General features: G+C 36.7%; 1 protein-coding gene across 1 annotated transcript; it reads left to right on the top strand.

Moving 5' to 3' along the window:
• Window positions 1-810: 810 nt before the first annotated feature.
• Window positions 811-7,660, top strand: LOC121249818 (4-hydroxyphenylpyruvate dioxygenase). Its single transcript, XM_041148622.1, has 2 exons — window positions 811-2,255; window positions 7,116-7,660. The coding sequence occupies exons 1-2, from the start codon at window positions 916-918 to the stop codon at window positions 7,300-7,302; spliced, it is 1,527 nt and encodes a 508-aa protein (XP_041004556.1). The 5' UTR covers window positions 811-915; the 3' UTR covers window positions 7,303-7,660.
• Window positions 7,661-13,907: the final 6,247 nt, after the last annotated feature.

The raw sequence follows: 13,907 nt of genomic DNA, 5'->3' as shown, positions 1-13,907 counted from the left end.
ATCGCCGATAGTAACCAGCTAATCCTAGAAAACTCTGAATTTCGTGCATATTTGTCAATCGCTTCCAGCTTACTATAGCTCAATTTTGCTGGATTGACTGATACTCCTTGACTTGAATCACATGCCCTAAAGATTTTACCTCCTTAAGTCAAAACTCGCACTTATTGAATTTGGCATACAAATGGTTTTCCTTTAGCTTTTCCAATGCTAAACGGAGATGCTGCTTGTGATCTTCTTCACTGCTCGAATAAATCAATATATCGTTGATGAATACAACAACAAAGCTATCCAGATAGGGTTTGAATACTCTGTTCATCATATCCATGAAGGTGGCAGGGGCATTGGTTAGACCAAAGGACATTACTAAGAATTCGTAATGTCCGTATCTAGTTCGAAACGCCGTCTTGGGGATATCTTTCTCCCTAATCTTGAGCTGATGATAACCAGACCTTAAGTCTATCTTAGAGAACACCAATGCTCCTTGCAATTGATCTAGTAGGTCATCGATACGTGGTAATGGGTACTTGTTCTTCAGAAAACATCTCATCTCATCTCATCTCATCTTATCTCATTTAATTATTATAATTTTCTTAATTTTTAATACAAAATAAAATAAATAATTCAACCTTTTTAAATTTTAAAATAAAAATAATATTAAAAGATATATTCTAATAATATTTTATTTAATTTTTTAATTTTAATTTCAACTCATCTTATCTCATTTCTGAACGAGTCCCGAGTCTTTTCAGTCGTACGGTTGTTATTTGCTAACTTACGTGGATGGCATTTTTATGTGGAAGGGATAGCAAATCGCGCATTTTCACGCATTCTATCGGTCTATCCTCCCCAGCCACTAATAAGTCTCTTCTTATAATAATCCGCCTCTTTGAATAGAAGCAAAACCAAGAAGTCTTTATGACTACGATCACCAGGATAAACCTGCCACGTTATCCGCGCATCCAATTCCAATCCTGTTTGCGCGTCCAGAAAACGACAACCCGAACACCAGCCACCGTCCATTTTAAGCAACTAAGACGACTCCGCCACAATCTCATTTGTCAGTCTCCTCCTCCTCCCCTTCCCTTTGCAAAACACAAAACAATGGGTAATAATGACTCTGACGCTGATGAGACCCAGTTCCAGCTCCTCGGCTTCTCCAAGTTCGTTCGGACCAACCCCAGGTCGGATCGATTCGGCGTTCAGCGCTTCCACCACGTCGAGTTCTGGTGCACTGACGCCACCAACTCTGCCCGTCGCTTCTCCTGGGGCCTCGGCATGCCCATCGTTGCCAAGTCCGACCTTTCCACCGGCAACTTGACCCACGCCTCCTACCTCCTCCGCTCCGGCCAGCTCTGCTTCCTCTTCACTTCCCCCTACTCCCCATCCATAGCCTCCATGGCAAACTTCGGCCCCACGGCCACGGCCTCCATCCCCACCTTCGACCACGCTGCTTCTCGCGCTTTCTCCTCCGCACATGGCCTCGCCGTCCGCGCCATCGCTGTCCAGGTCGATGATGCCGATTTCGCCTTCCACGCCAGTGTCTCCCACGGCGCCAAGCCCGTCTCCCCACCAGTTCTTCTCGACAACCACGCCACTCTTTCCGAGGTGCACCTCTACGGTGATGTCGTTTTGCGCTATGTCAGCTACAAGAACCCTAACCATCACCACCAGGACTCTGACAGTCCGGACTCCTGGTTTTTGCCCAAATTCGAGCCCGTGGACAAGCAGTCGTCCTACCCTCTGGATTTTGGGATTCGACGTTTGGATCACGCCGTTGGCAACGTTCCAGACCTATCCTCAGCTGTCGCCTATGTGAAAAACTTCACTGGATTCCATGAATTCGCTGAGTTTACGGCGGAAGACGTGGGTACCAGCGAGAGCGGCTTAAACTCGGTGGTTTTGGCGAACAACGATGAATTGGTTTTGCTGCCGATGAATGAGCCGGTTTATGGAACAAAGAGGAAGAGCCAGATACAAACGTACTTGGAGCACAACGAGGGGTCAGGGGTGCAGCACTTGGCTTTGGTGAGCGAGGACATATTCAAGACATTGAGAGAGATGAGGAACCGTAGTGGGGTTGGCGGCTTCGAGTTCATGCCGTCGCCGCCGCCCACCTATTATAAGAATCTGAAGCATAGGGCCGGGGATGTGTTGACGGATGAGCAGATTAAGGACTGCGAGGAGTTGGGGATTTTGGTTGATAGGGATGATCAGGGGACCTTGCTGCAAATCTTCACCAAGCCTGTTGGAGATAGGTATATCCTCTGTAACTTTCTGCAAAATTATGTGCTATTTGCTTTTTCTTTCGTGAAAACTTTCAGAGCATTTGGAGGATGATAGTTGAAAATTGTTTTTTTCTTTAAATCAAGACAGGATTATATGCCGCCTAAAAATATATAGGTGTAACACCCCGTTCCTATAGGATAGAGATGTTACTAACATTCATATCATAATGCCCGGTAAAGAGATTCATATCTTGAAATATCTCATTTATTGAAATGAATCAAAACTATTAAAACTGAATTGAACATGATTGTTTCGAAAACTGAACGTAACGTAAAAGAACATACCTAAACTAATCCTATGAATGACATAAAAGAAATCTAATTCTTGTGTGAATATCACTTATTCCTTCCTAAGTCTTTATACTAGATTTATTCCTGGCCATCCAGTTCTGCGTCATTATAGACACCATCTGTGAGAATTAAACATAGAAGAAAACAAGAAGACAAACAAAAATGAGTCAAATACTTAGTAAGTAGCACATCATACCGTAAAATATAATCTGGCCTAGCATGGACTTAATTTTTTAAGACTCTTCACAACATATTTACAGCATCATAGATTCACAATCATACAAGTAACATAACTTTCTGAAAACTTTGCATATATACACATATCGTCATAGATTCACATGGTATATATATATATATATATTTATTATTAACATGAGCGGAAGCATACATAATCATGGCAAATATGTAACGTGAATGCATAATAACTTGTTTATCTTGTTTTAACATGGAGTGAAACACGCTTGGATCCGTGTTTCACTTAATTGAATTTCATGGAGGGAAATACATTTGGGTCCATGTTTCACTTAACTAAGTAACATGGAGTGAAACACCCTTGGGTTCGTGTTTCACTTAACTGAATAACATGGAGTGAAACACGCTTGGGTCCGTGTTTCACTTAACTGAATCATGGAGTGAAACACGCTTGGGTCCGTGTTTTAGTTAACTAAATAACATTGAGTGAAACACACTTGGGTCCGTGTTTCACTTAACTGAGTAACATGGAGTGAAACACGTTTGGGTTCGTGTTTCACTTAACTTGTGGTTAACCACGCTTGAGCCCATGATACTGTATTAAAACTTCTTATCTTTCTGAATGCATGAGAATTCATTAGGCTTCGTGAACATTTCTGAAATGGCATATTCTGGTACATGGCATAGCATAACATGACATTTTCTTGTACATGACATAGCATAACATGGCATAACATAATATGATCTGAACATTATATGACATTCCATAGCATACATGATCTAAGTACTACATGAATATGGCATTCATGACCTAAGTACTACATGAACATGGCATTCATGATCTAAGTACTACATGGACATGGCATTCATAATCTAAGTACTACATGAATGTAGCATACATAATCTAAGTATTACATGAACATGGCTTGCATAATCTAGCTATTCTATTATATGGCATATTTGACTTGGATTACTACATGAACATCTCTTGGCTTTCATATAATTGTAGTAACATTCAATCAATCAAAACTTACATGAACATGGCATTCATGATCTAAGTACTACATGAACATGGTATACATGATCTCAGTACTACATGAATATGGCATACATAATCTAAGTATTACATGGACATGGCTATTCCATTACATAGCATACTTGACTTGAATTACTACATGAGCATCTCATGGCTTTCATATGATTTTAGTAACATTCAATCAATCGAACAACAAATTCATTCATTCAAGCATAATCTCATATTTCATCAAAGATCGTGAAATGAATCTAACATTGACTTGCCTCTAGTTACCCATCATAAGCACATCATATTTTCATACATAATAATAATATTCACAGTATGCATGCATTTATATGATCATACTATTTACCTCTTAGCGTTGCTTCCTGATTTTCAACTTGTAGCGCGTTACCTATATGAGGTACTAGACGTTACTAGTTTCCTAGAAAAGCGTATCGTAATACTCTATGTATAATAGAATTTAACTAAAATAATAGGCACCATAGTATACTTTAAGAATATACTTTAAAACCCCTTAAATACTTTTATAAAAATTGCTTCTTTGGGTTCATAATTATTCAAGTAGATAAAGCCCATGTAAAAGTAATGTTTTTCTGAAAATATAATCAGCCCAATAAAATCACTAAAGCAATATAATAAGATTAAGCCCAATTAAAGTAAGGCCCAGCACTCTATTTGTCTTAGGAATACACTGGCCGTATGGGCTTAGGCCCAAGGGCCCGTAATGAATCAAAGGATTCTTCAGAAAACAAAGCACACGGAACAACAGAGGGATGGCCGTGCGATAGCAAGGGACTCACCGAGAGAAGGATCAGCTGCGACGATGGCTCTGGGTGGCTGGGAGTGACCGGTGACGCGGCTGGTGTCTCTAGGCAGTGGTGCGACACAAGAGAGAAAAAAGGGTGAGAGAGTTAGAGAGAGGTTCTGTCCAGCCGATAGGCACTAGGGAGGAAAATGGTAGCCGAAGACAATGGGCTTATCGGAAGGGAGTGGGCTCGACGGGGTTGGGCTGGTCGGCGATTTCTGTGGTGGTGTGGGAGGTGGTCCGACGAGGTGGCTGGGAACAAATGCAGGGGCTGTTTTTTATTCTCAATGGGGAGAAAACAAAGACCCAGAGGGCTTATGGGTTACGCACGTCGTGGAGGAAGGAGAGCTTACCGTCGGTGTGCTCTGTGGTAGTTTCCGGCGAGGTGGCTGACTTGGTATGAAGAGTAGTGCTAGGGTGGCTGTTGGGAAGTGGTTTTCTCTGTCTGCCGAGGCTGCTATGGTGGCTAGTGTGTGAAAGTTTCATGGTTTTTGCTAAGGGTCTCGTGGGTTTTATAGATGAGGGGTAGGAAGCTATCGTGAGTGATCGAGGAGGGGTTTGAGTTTGACTAAACTTTGGAAAACTACTCCCACAAGGAAAGGAACACTTGAGAGGATATTGGAGTTTTGAAGTGTTTGAGTTAGGGATAATTTCAAATCAGGAAACTCCCAGACCAAACAGAAAGATAAAAGAGGCGTATAATAGAGAAATTCTATTCAAAACAAATTACTATCCCCAACATGTCTAATAAAATAATAACAATAAAGAAAATAACAATAATAATAATAATAATAATAATAATAATAATAATAAAATCACACTTTTGGGGTCGGGGTGTTACAATAGGATTGGTAGTGACACGTGCATAGGAGTTGGATGAGAACGTGGTATACTGGTATATAATAAAATTTGTATTAGCTTTCTTCATTACTTGTCAACAAACCTTTTCTGTGATGTTAGGCGAGTCAAATGAAACTTTGTAAATTGCATGTCATATGCTCTGGTTGCTAAACGCCAATTTTAACGTGGGAACCCTCTTGCCAAGTTAGTGCGGTTCAGAAATTGTAATAACGCAGCAATTTCCATTTAACTTTTCCTGTTCTGAAAATATTCCATTGAACCTAAATTTGGATAGTGTCAAGGCATGCCCCTGGCTTGTTGGTCAACAGTGCATAGTATGGCCTAGGTTGGCGGATTAGTGGAGGATTCAATCGCAGATGCCATTTTGTTTATTGTGGTAGTGGTTGGATAATGGGTGCAAGCAGTTGATGATTACTGATAATATATTGCATAAAAAAATAAATAGATGACATAAGGGTTATGTTGCTCGGTATTGAGGCCTATGTTCATAGGGGTCAAATAATTGACTTAAAAAATTTATAGATTACAAGTTCTCAATCTCTCTTTTTTTTTCTATTACAAGCTGAAGAAGATGCACATGAAGAAGTGAAAGAGGAATTAGAATTAAAAACTCTCTAGTTTCCCTCTAGTGTAATGTTTTCTTTTGTCCTCAGTGCTGGTCTTGTCCCCTCACCCCTCCTGTAGACTAAGGGCTAGGGTGTTATTAGAGCGGCTCTGTGTCATTCCTTGGCATTTTCAAATGGTTTACTTATGTATGGGCCATTATCGGATCATGTCTCCTACATATATGATGCTTTATTTCTTTCTTTTCTCTGTTAAGGGTAAATAAGTTATTGCCATTTCCCCTTTTGGATGAGTATAAGAAAGTTTTATTTGAAGAGGAGGAAGCCTACTCATGCGAGCAGCTAGTTGTTTACTTCTTGTTTAAGAACAAGGCAAACTAGAGCTTTAGACGTTGAGTTCCTGGTCGGTCTCCCTTTTTACGAGTTGAAATAATGTCTCTCAGGCCATCTCAACCAAAAAAATGAAGTATCTTAGGCCTACAAGTATTTTCTTCTGATCTATATACTACAGATCTTTATAATGTAGATGATTTATTAATTCTCCAACAGTCTGCATCTGATGACTCTACTTCTGCACAGATTCAGTAAATTCCTAATTTAGATGACATCAAGGCATATTTCTCCTTGTAAATCAGTGTAATGATAAGTAGCTTTCTTAATTCTTAGCATGTCATAAAGAATTTATGCCGTTTAAGGATAAATGGCTAGCCATTCCATTTCCATTCAGTTTTCAAATTATGAAGTTTGGTTTTTTTTTTTCCTTTCTCTCTCTTTGTTTCTATGACAAGCAAACTTGTATTGATGCCGAGAAATCATTACATTAGTTTAGGTATGCGATTTGCATATGCAAAACAAGAGGTTCTAATGAAACTCTAGGCACACTTCCTTCTACTTGGTAAAAGGTTTGTGCGATCAATAGTGCTGTTGTAGCTAGTCATTAACTACAAGTTGCTTTCCTGAGGGCCTGTGGTCCTAATGCTTATCAGGCAGCCCAAAGGAAAAGTGTGTAGTGTTTCGGGTTTGAAAGATGACACCCCCTGTTTTCGTTGTATTTAATTGATTGTTTCTTTTGTGGACAGGCCTACCATATTTATAGAGATAATTCAGAGAGTAGGTTGTATGCTCAAGGATGAGGTAGGGAAGGTGTACCAAAAAGGTGGATGTGGAGGATTTGGGAAGGGTAACTTCTCGGAGCTATTCAAATCCATTGAGGAATATGAGAAGACACTCCAAGCCAAACGAATTCCTGAAGCGGCTTCTGCATGAGAATTCAATCCTTTCAGCCACATAGTGTATTACTGCAAGAATAAGGTAGTTGGTTGCTGAAGCCAGGTCGGTCATACTATTTTAAAGAATTGGTGGATAAATGATATATAAAATTATGTGTAGCAAGCTTTCATTACTGTCCACTTCAAAATGGTGTCAACATGATTAGATAGTTCGCTGAAGTTTATCACTGACGAGGCACTCGCACTCGCACTCGCACTCGGCTGTAATTGTAAGCATTTCCAAACAGGACTAATTTCTGGGATCTTCTGTTCTGCAGGTTTGTATGTGTCTTGAACGGTGAACAATTATAACATGAAGTTCAGCTAAATGTATGAATTCAGTTAAATATGGGTCATTTAGAAGCTTTGTTAGCGTATGTAGAACTAGCTATTTGTAACACTCCACTCCGTTCCGTAGGATAGAGATGTTAGTAGCATTTATAACATAATGCCCGATAAAGAGATTCATTTCTTAAAATACCTCATTTATTGAAAAACATCAAAAACTGAAATGGACATAATTGCTTCAATTTGAATGTAAAGTGGAAAGACATAAATTCATCCTACGAATGACATAAAAAGATTATAGTTGTGTAAAAATTACTTATTTCTTCCTAAGTCTTTGTATTAAATCTACTTCTGGCCATCCAGCTCTGCTCCATCATAAACACCATCTGTAAAAATTAGACATGAAAGAAATAGGAACAAATAAAAATGAGTCGAATACTCAGTAAATAGCACATCATACTATAAAATATAATCTGGCCTAGCATGGATTTAGTTTCTGAAGATTATTAACAAAATATGTAAGGCATCATAGATTCCCTATCATACACGTAATATAACTTTCTGAAAAACTTCACATATATACATATATCGTCACATACTCACATAGCACATATATATTCATCATTAACATGAGTAGAAGCATACATAGTCATGTAACGTGAACGCATAATAACTTGTTTATCTTGTTTTAACATGGGGTGAAACACGCTTGAGTCCGTGTTTCACGTAATTGAGTTACATGGAGTGAAACATGCTTGAGTCTGTGTTTTACTTAATTGAAATACATGCATGTTTCACTTAACTGAGTAACATGGAGCGAAACACACTTGAGTCCGTGTTTCACTTAACTGAATATACATGTAGCGAAACACGCTTGAGTCCGTATTTCACTTAACTGATTGACATGGAGTAAAACACACTTGAGTCCGTATTTCACTGAACTTGTGGTTAACCACGCTCGAGTCCGTGACACCGTAACATTTCTTATATTTCTTAATGCATGGGAATTTATTAGGCTTCATGAACACTTCTAACATGGCATATTCTTGTACATGGCGTAGCATAACATGACATATTCTTGTACATGACATAGCATAACATGTCATATTCTTGTACATGGTATAGCATGACAAAGCATAACATGACATTTTCTTATACATGGCATAGCATAACATGACATGACATAACATGCTCTGAACGTTTTATGACATTCCATGGCATACATGATTTAAGTATTACATGAACATGGCATACATGATCTAAGTATTATATGAACATGGCATACATAATCTACATATTACATGGACATGGCTTGCATAATCTGACTATTCCATTACATGGCATACTTGACTTGAATTACTACATGAACATCTTATGGCTTTCATATAATTTTAGTAACATTCAATCAATTGAACAACAAATTCATTCATTCAAGCATAATCTCATATTTCATCAAAGATCGTAAAAGGAATTTAACTTTGACTTGGCCCTTAGCGTATCGTAGTTAACCATCGTAAGCACATCATATTTTCATACATAACAATAATATTCACAGTATGCATGCATTTATATGATCATACTATTTACCTCTTACTGTTGCTTCCCAATTTCCAACTTGTAGAGCGTTACCTATACGAGGTACTAGACGTTACTAACTTCCTAGAAAAGCATGTCGTAATAATCCAAGTAATTAAATACGTATAATGGAACTTAACTAAAATAATAGGCTTCAAAGCAAACTCAAAAAAACATACTTTAAAATCCCTTAAATACTCTATAAAATTTGCGTCAATGGGCTCATAATTATTCAAATAGATAAAGTCTATGGAAGAGTAATGTTTTTCTAAAAATATAACCAGCCCAATAAAATACTAAAATATGTTTTTGTAAAGCACCACCAGCCCACTTTAAAACTATAAAACATTTTTTGTCAACTCAAGTTCACCCACTTAAATTATCATAGTTTTTGAAATAAGCCCAACAAGTTCATTTGAAACTAGGCCCGGTACTCGTTAAAGACAACACTAGCCGATTGGGCCTAAGGCAGGTTACACAATCAAGGGTCAAAAAGGCATGTAAGTAATTACAGAATTAGTGGAGGGCTAGGGTCAAAAAGGCATGTAAGTAATTACAGAATTAGTGGAGGGCTTTTTGGGAAAGGCTGAAACCAAAACACAAAGGGAAACACATCCTATGGCAAGACTGGATAGGGTATTTGTGTAAAACTAATAGTATTGCATGGGTGTTTTAGGAAAGGCTGAAGTAAAAGAAACAAAGGTGGGAAGGCATGCTTATGGGAGAGTGGAAGAGGGTCGTCCGATAACTCACCGAGAGAAGGAGGTTGAGGCGACGACGACTCTAGGGTGGTCAGAAGCGACCGGCGACGCGATTGGGTCCTCTGGGCAGTGGTGCGATACAAGAGAGAGAGAGAGAGAGAGAGAGAGAGAGAGTGAGAGTCAGACCGAGAAGTGAAAATCATGGGGAGAGAGATCCCGTCGGGGACATACCGGAAAGGAGTGGGTTCAACGGAGTTAGGCTGGTTGACGGTTTCTGGGCAACCGGGGTAATGCTCCAACGTCCTAGAGTGGTCGGAGATGGCTGGGCAGGGTATATACGGCTTATGCGAAGTGAGTTCTTTGAAATTTTTGTGTGTTCAAAGCATAGGGTTTATATGGGATTTAATAGACGATGGGGAGGGAAGCGGCTTGAGTCCTCAGTAAATATGCTAGGGTTTGAAGTTGGCTACACTTGGAAAAATTATTCCTACGAGAATAAGGATTCTGAGAAGATTTTGAAGAGTCGAGTTGTAGTTTCAAACTAGGAAACTAATCTAATATGGAAACTAATGGATAACTATACCAAAGTTTTGATAGGAAAGGAATCATTGATTTAACAGATAGCATATTTCCTAAAATAATAATAAAAATAATAAAGACAATAAAATAAATAAATAAATAAATATAAATAAAAAAATAAAATATAAAATACTAGTTTTAAGCCCTAAAGTTGGACCCGTATGTTACAATTATAAAATCTGCAGGTTTGTATGTGTCTTGAACGGTGAACAATTATAACATGAAGTTCAGCTAAATGTATGAAATCAGTTAAATGGTCATTTTGAAGCTTTGTTAGCGTATGTAGAGCTAGCTATTATAACATGAAGTTTTGTTTTCGTGATGCTACTTTCCCAACACAAGTTCTGGAATTTCATAGTTCGAAACTCACGAGAGCAACTTCAATCTTTTAAACACCAGATGGCATATTTTGGAAGTGTAAATACCTAAATATATCTGTTATTTTAATGTGCAACTCAATATATTGTTATTATTATTATTAAAGCTTAAAATATTAAAATAGTTTGTTGTGGTTTGGCCTTTAGACATAATACTCTCTACTTTTTAAAATGAATTTGTTCATTGTACTCTTAATTTGATTGTTTGATACTTCCCTTGCGGATTCATTAGCTGACAAGCGTAGTCTTTATCACATATAAGAGCACTTTCAACGATTTTTGTATTTTGTTTTTTATAATACATCAACCAAAATTTATTTATTCTATTTTAGTTAATGACTTTTATAATATGCTATATACCGACTTTTACAATATACTATATCTCCCAAGTTGGGCTTAAACTTTTTAACATCTTAGCTCATCGCATTCTTAGTGAATTAGGATCCTAAAATCTTATGTCTATCATGTAAAGCCTAAAGTTTTAGTGTCTCTCCTAAGCCTTATACCCAAAAAGTTTGGGCTCTTAGTAAATCACTCTTTGGGCCTTCTCCAATTCTATCAAATATTTAACCCAAATTACTTAACCCATTGAAGCGGCAACCCTTTAATATGTCATGTGTCATTTACTTATGAGCCTCTTGGCTCCTTTTCTTTAAAATTAATAAAGTACTAAAATTTTTTCAAAATAATATTATTAAACCAACCAAACTTCAAAAATTTTATTTTCCTCAAAATCAATATTGCAATATAATTTTTTAATAATTCTTTTAAATCCAAAGTATACGGCCTTTTGCCAACCCAAATATCCAAAAATATTCTTATTCTCAAATAACATAACTCCTAACTTAGCTAGGGTCAATGCCTAAGACATTTTTAAGTGGGGTGTTACAAGAAAGTTAATGTAAATGTTGATGAATGTTTATTGGAATTGATTGTCCTTTTGTAGAATGAAATTTATTTGCTATAATGTTGACTTTTGGTGTGCTTACTTGCAAGTATTATACTCATTTTTGTTTTAAATGCCCTAAGTGAATTTGATGACAAAGCTGTGGGACAAGGCATGGCTCTCGGAGTAGAGACTATGATGTCTTGTTATCATGTTTCTATTTATAGTATTTTAGATTTTATTTAGAAAATTGCATAAGACTTATTTTACTAAGTGCTCCATTAATTTTTTAAATCTAGAGAAGGTTGACTTCACTCATTATTTTTGGAATCTTGTAATTCTAGCTCGATGAATGTTTTATAAAAATGTAGCAGGGCAATACAATTAGAGGATTTTTACAATACCTAAACTTACCATTCATAATTATAGATCTCAAAAGAAAGAAGTAAAAGGAAATATCACATCTGTTCATCATTCTCAACTCATGCCTCATTCCATGGGTGCATCAAGATCAGTAAGATGCTTTTAACCAATAAAATTAAACCGTATCTCACATTTTAACATTTTCTCCAAGTGCAAGAATTTGTATTAGGGTTGAGCAAATATCCAAAAATTCGATTCCGAATCCAACCCTCTCTAGCTCCACTCAGACTCCAACAAAATAGAGTCAAAGTCGGATTTCTTTTTTAATTTTTCAGTCGAATCTCAATTCGACTCTGACTTTGATATTGTATATATGTTATAAAAATATGTATTTATCTATATATTTATCATATATACTAGTATAATTATATAGTTATATAACTAGAACTTATATAGTTAAATTCAATAATATACTAGTATGAGCTAATTATTATAAAATAATATACTTATACTATAATATAAATAGACTAATAATAGTTTAGTATATGCAAGTATTATAGTATTACTACTATACATAATTAAGTATAGAAATAAGTTAGACACTAGTACAATATAATAGCATTTAATACTATAGTATAGTAACATGTAATTAGACACTAAAAATAATGTGTAATATTATAGTATGATAACATGTAATTAGACACTATAGTATATGTCTAGTATAAAAATAAGTTAGATATTAGTATAGAAGTAAATTAGCAATGAATGATTTATTTTTAGTTTTCAATTTTTTCAAAAAATTGATATTTAAAAGCCCACAAAAAATTCTTTTTTAAATGAGTTAAATATGAAGCTAAAAAAAAAAAGCAGCACAACGCTGAACACCCAAATCTGACTATGCTCCAACATGTTGGAGTCAGAGTTCAAATTTGAACGCCGACTAAGTCGGTGCTCACTCCTAATTTGCATTACATTAATTACAAATTATGGCATAACATCTCAGCAAAGCAATTTAAAAACTCTGCAACCATACTGAGGAATAGCATCATAATTGTAATAACGAAAAGTTAAAAAAAAAAAAAACCGTATTTATGATGTACATGCATGGTACTAAAACATGCAGCCAGCATTCACAACACCAAGAGAAGAAAATTCAATGCCAAGATTTCTTATTCATTATCTACTGGATAAACTTTAACTTTCCTTCTGTCACATAGACAACCATTTACCAGAACGATATCGACATTAAGCTATGCACTATGAGAGATCCTACGCAAAATGGTGAAGTCGGGGGGGTGCATGCTGTGCCGGCCGGAATGCTCCAAATACATATATAAAACAAAAAAAATACTATGATTGGGGTGCATGTTAAATCGGTTCATACTTCTATGATTTTTTAAGAAACATGAATATATTGTATTGCAAAGCAGACCACATTTCCCTGGTAATTTTAGCAGACAAGAACCTTATATTGTACCTGATCCAATTTGTCACCTTAAAATTTGCGAGAACAAGCCAAGAAAATCTCTGTCAACAGTCCTTCCTATGGGCATATATAAAGCACGAAAATTTCACAAGGTAATAAGTCACAATCCTGCATTAACCTGGTTAAAAAAGAAAAAAAAAGTGCAGCAGAGCTACAGAAGGCAATGATACCTTCAATTTCTATTATTATTAGGGCAATAATCCCTTTTATGTGATATTGTAACCATGGGGCTAAAACTGCCCATAGGGATCGTGAGAAAATGTCTTTCAAAATCATCCAACCAACCAATGAACACCAGATGACGAAAAACTGCACAAGGACAATGCACAAAATCCAGGTCACTCTCTC

The sequence above is a fragment of the Juglans microcarpa x Juglans regia genome, chromosome 2D, assembly GCF_004785595.1.
Source record: "Juglans microcarpa x Juglans regia isolate MS1-56 chromosome 2D, Jm3101_v1.0, whole genome shotgun sequence".
Lineage (NCBI taxonomy): Eukaryota > Viridiplantae > Streptophyta > Magnoliopsida > Fagales > Juglandaceae > Juglans > Juglans microcarpa x Juglans regia.
Note: the sequence above shows the minus strand (reverse complement) of the source record. Positions and strands in the feature narration are given on the sequence as shown.

Bases quoted from the DNA above. Each gene is read 5' to 3' on its own strand.
- LOC121249818 (XM_041148622.1), top strand. From the start codon at position 916: ATGACTACGATCACCAGGATAAACCTGCCACGTTATCCGCGCATCCAA. The intron at 2,256-7,115 runs GTATATCCTCTG...TTTTGTGGACAG, and splicing joins ACCAAGCCTGTTGGAGATAG to GCCTACCATATTTATAGAGA.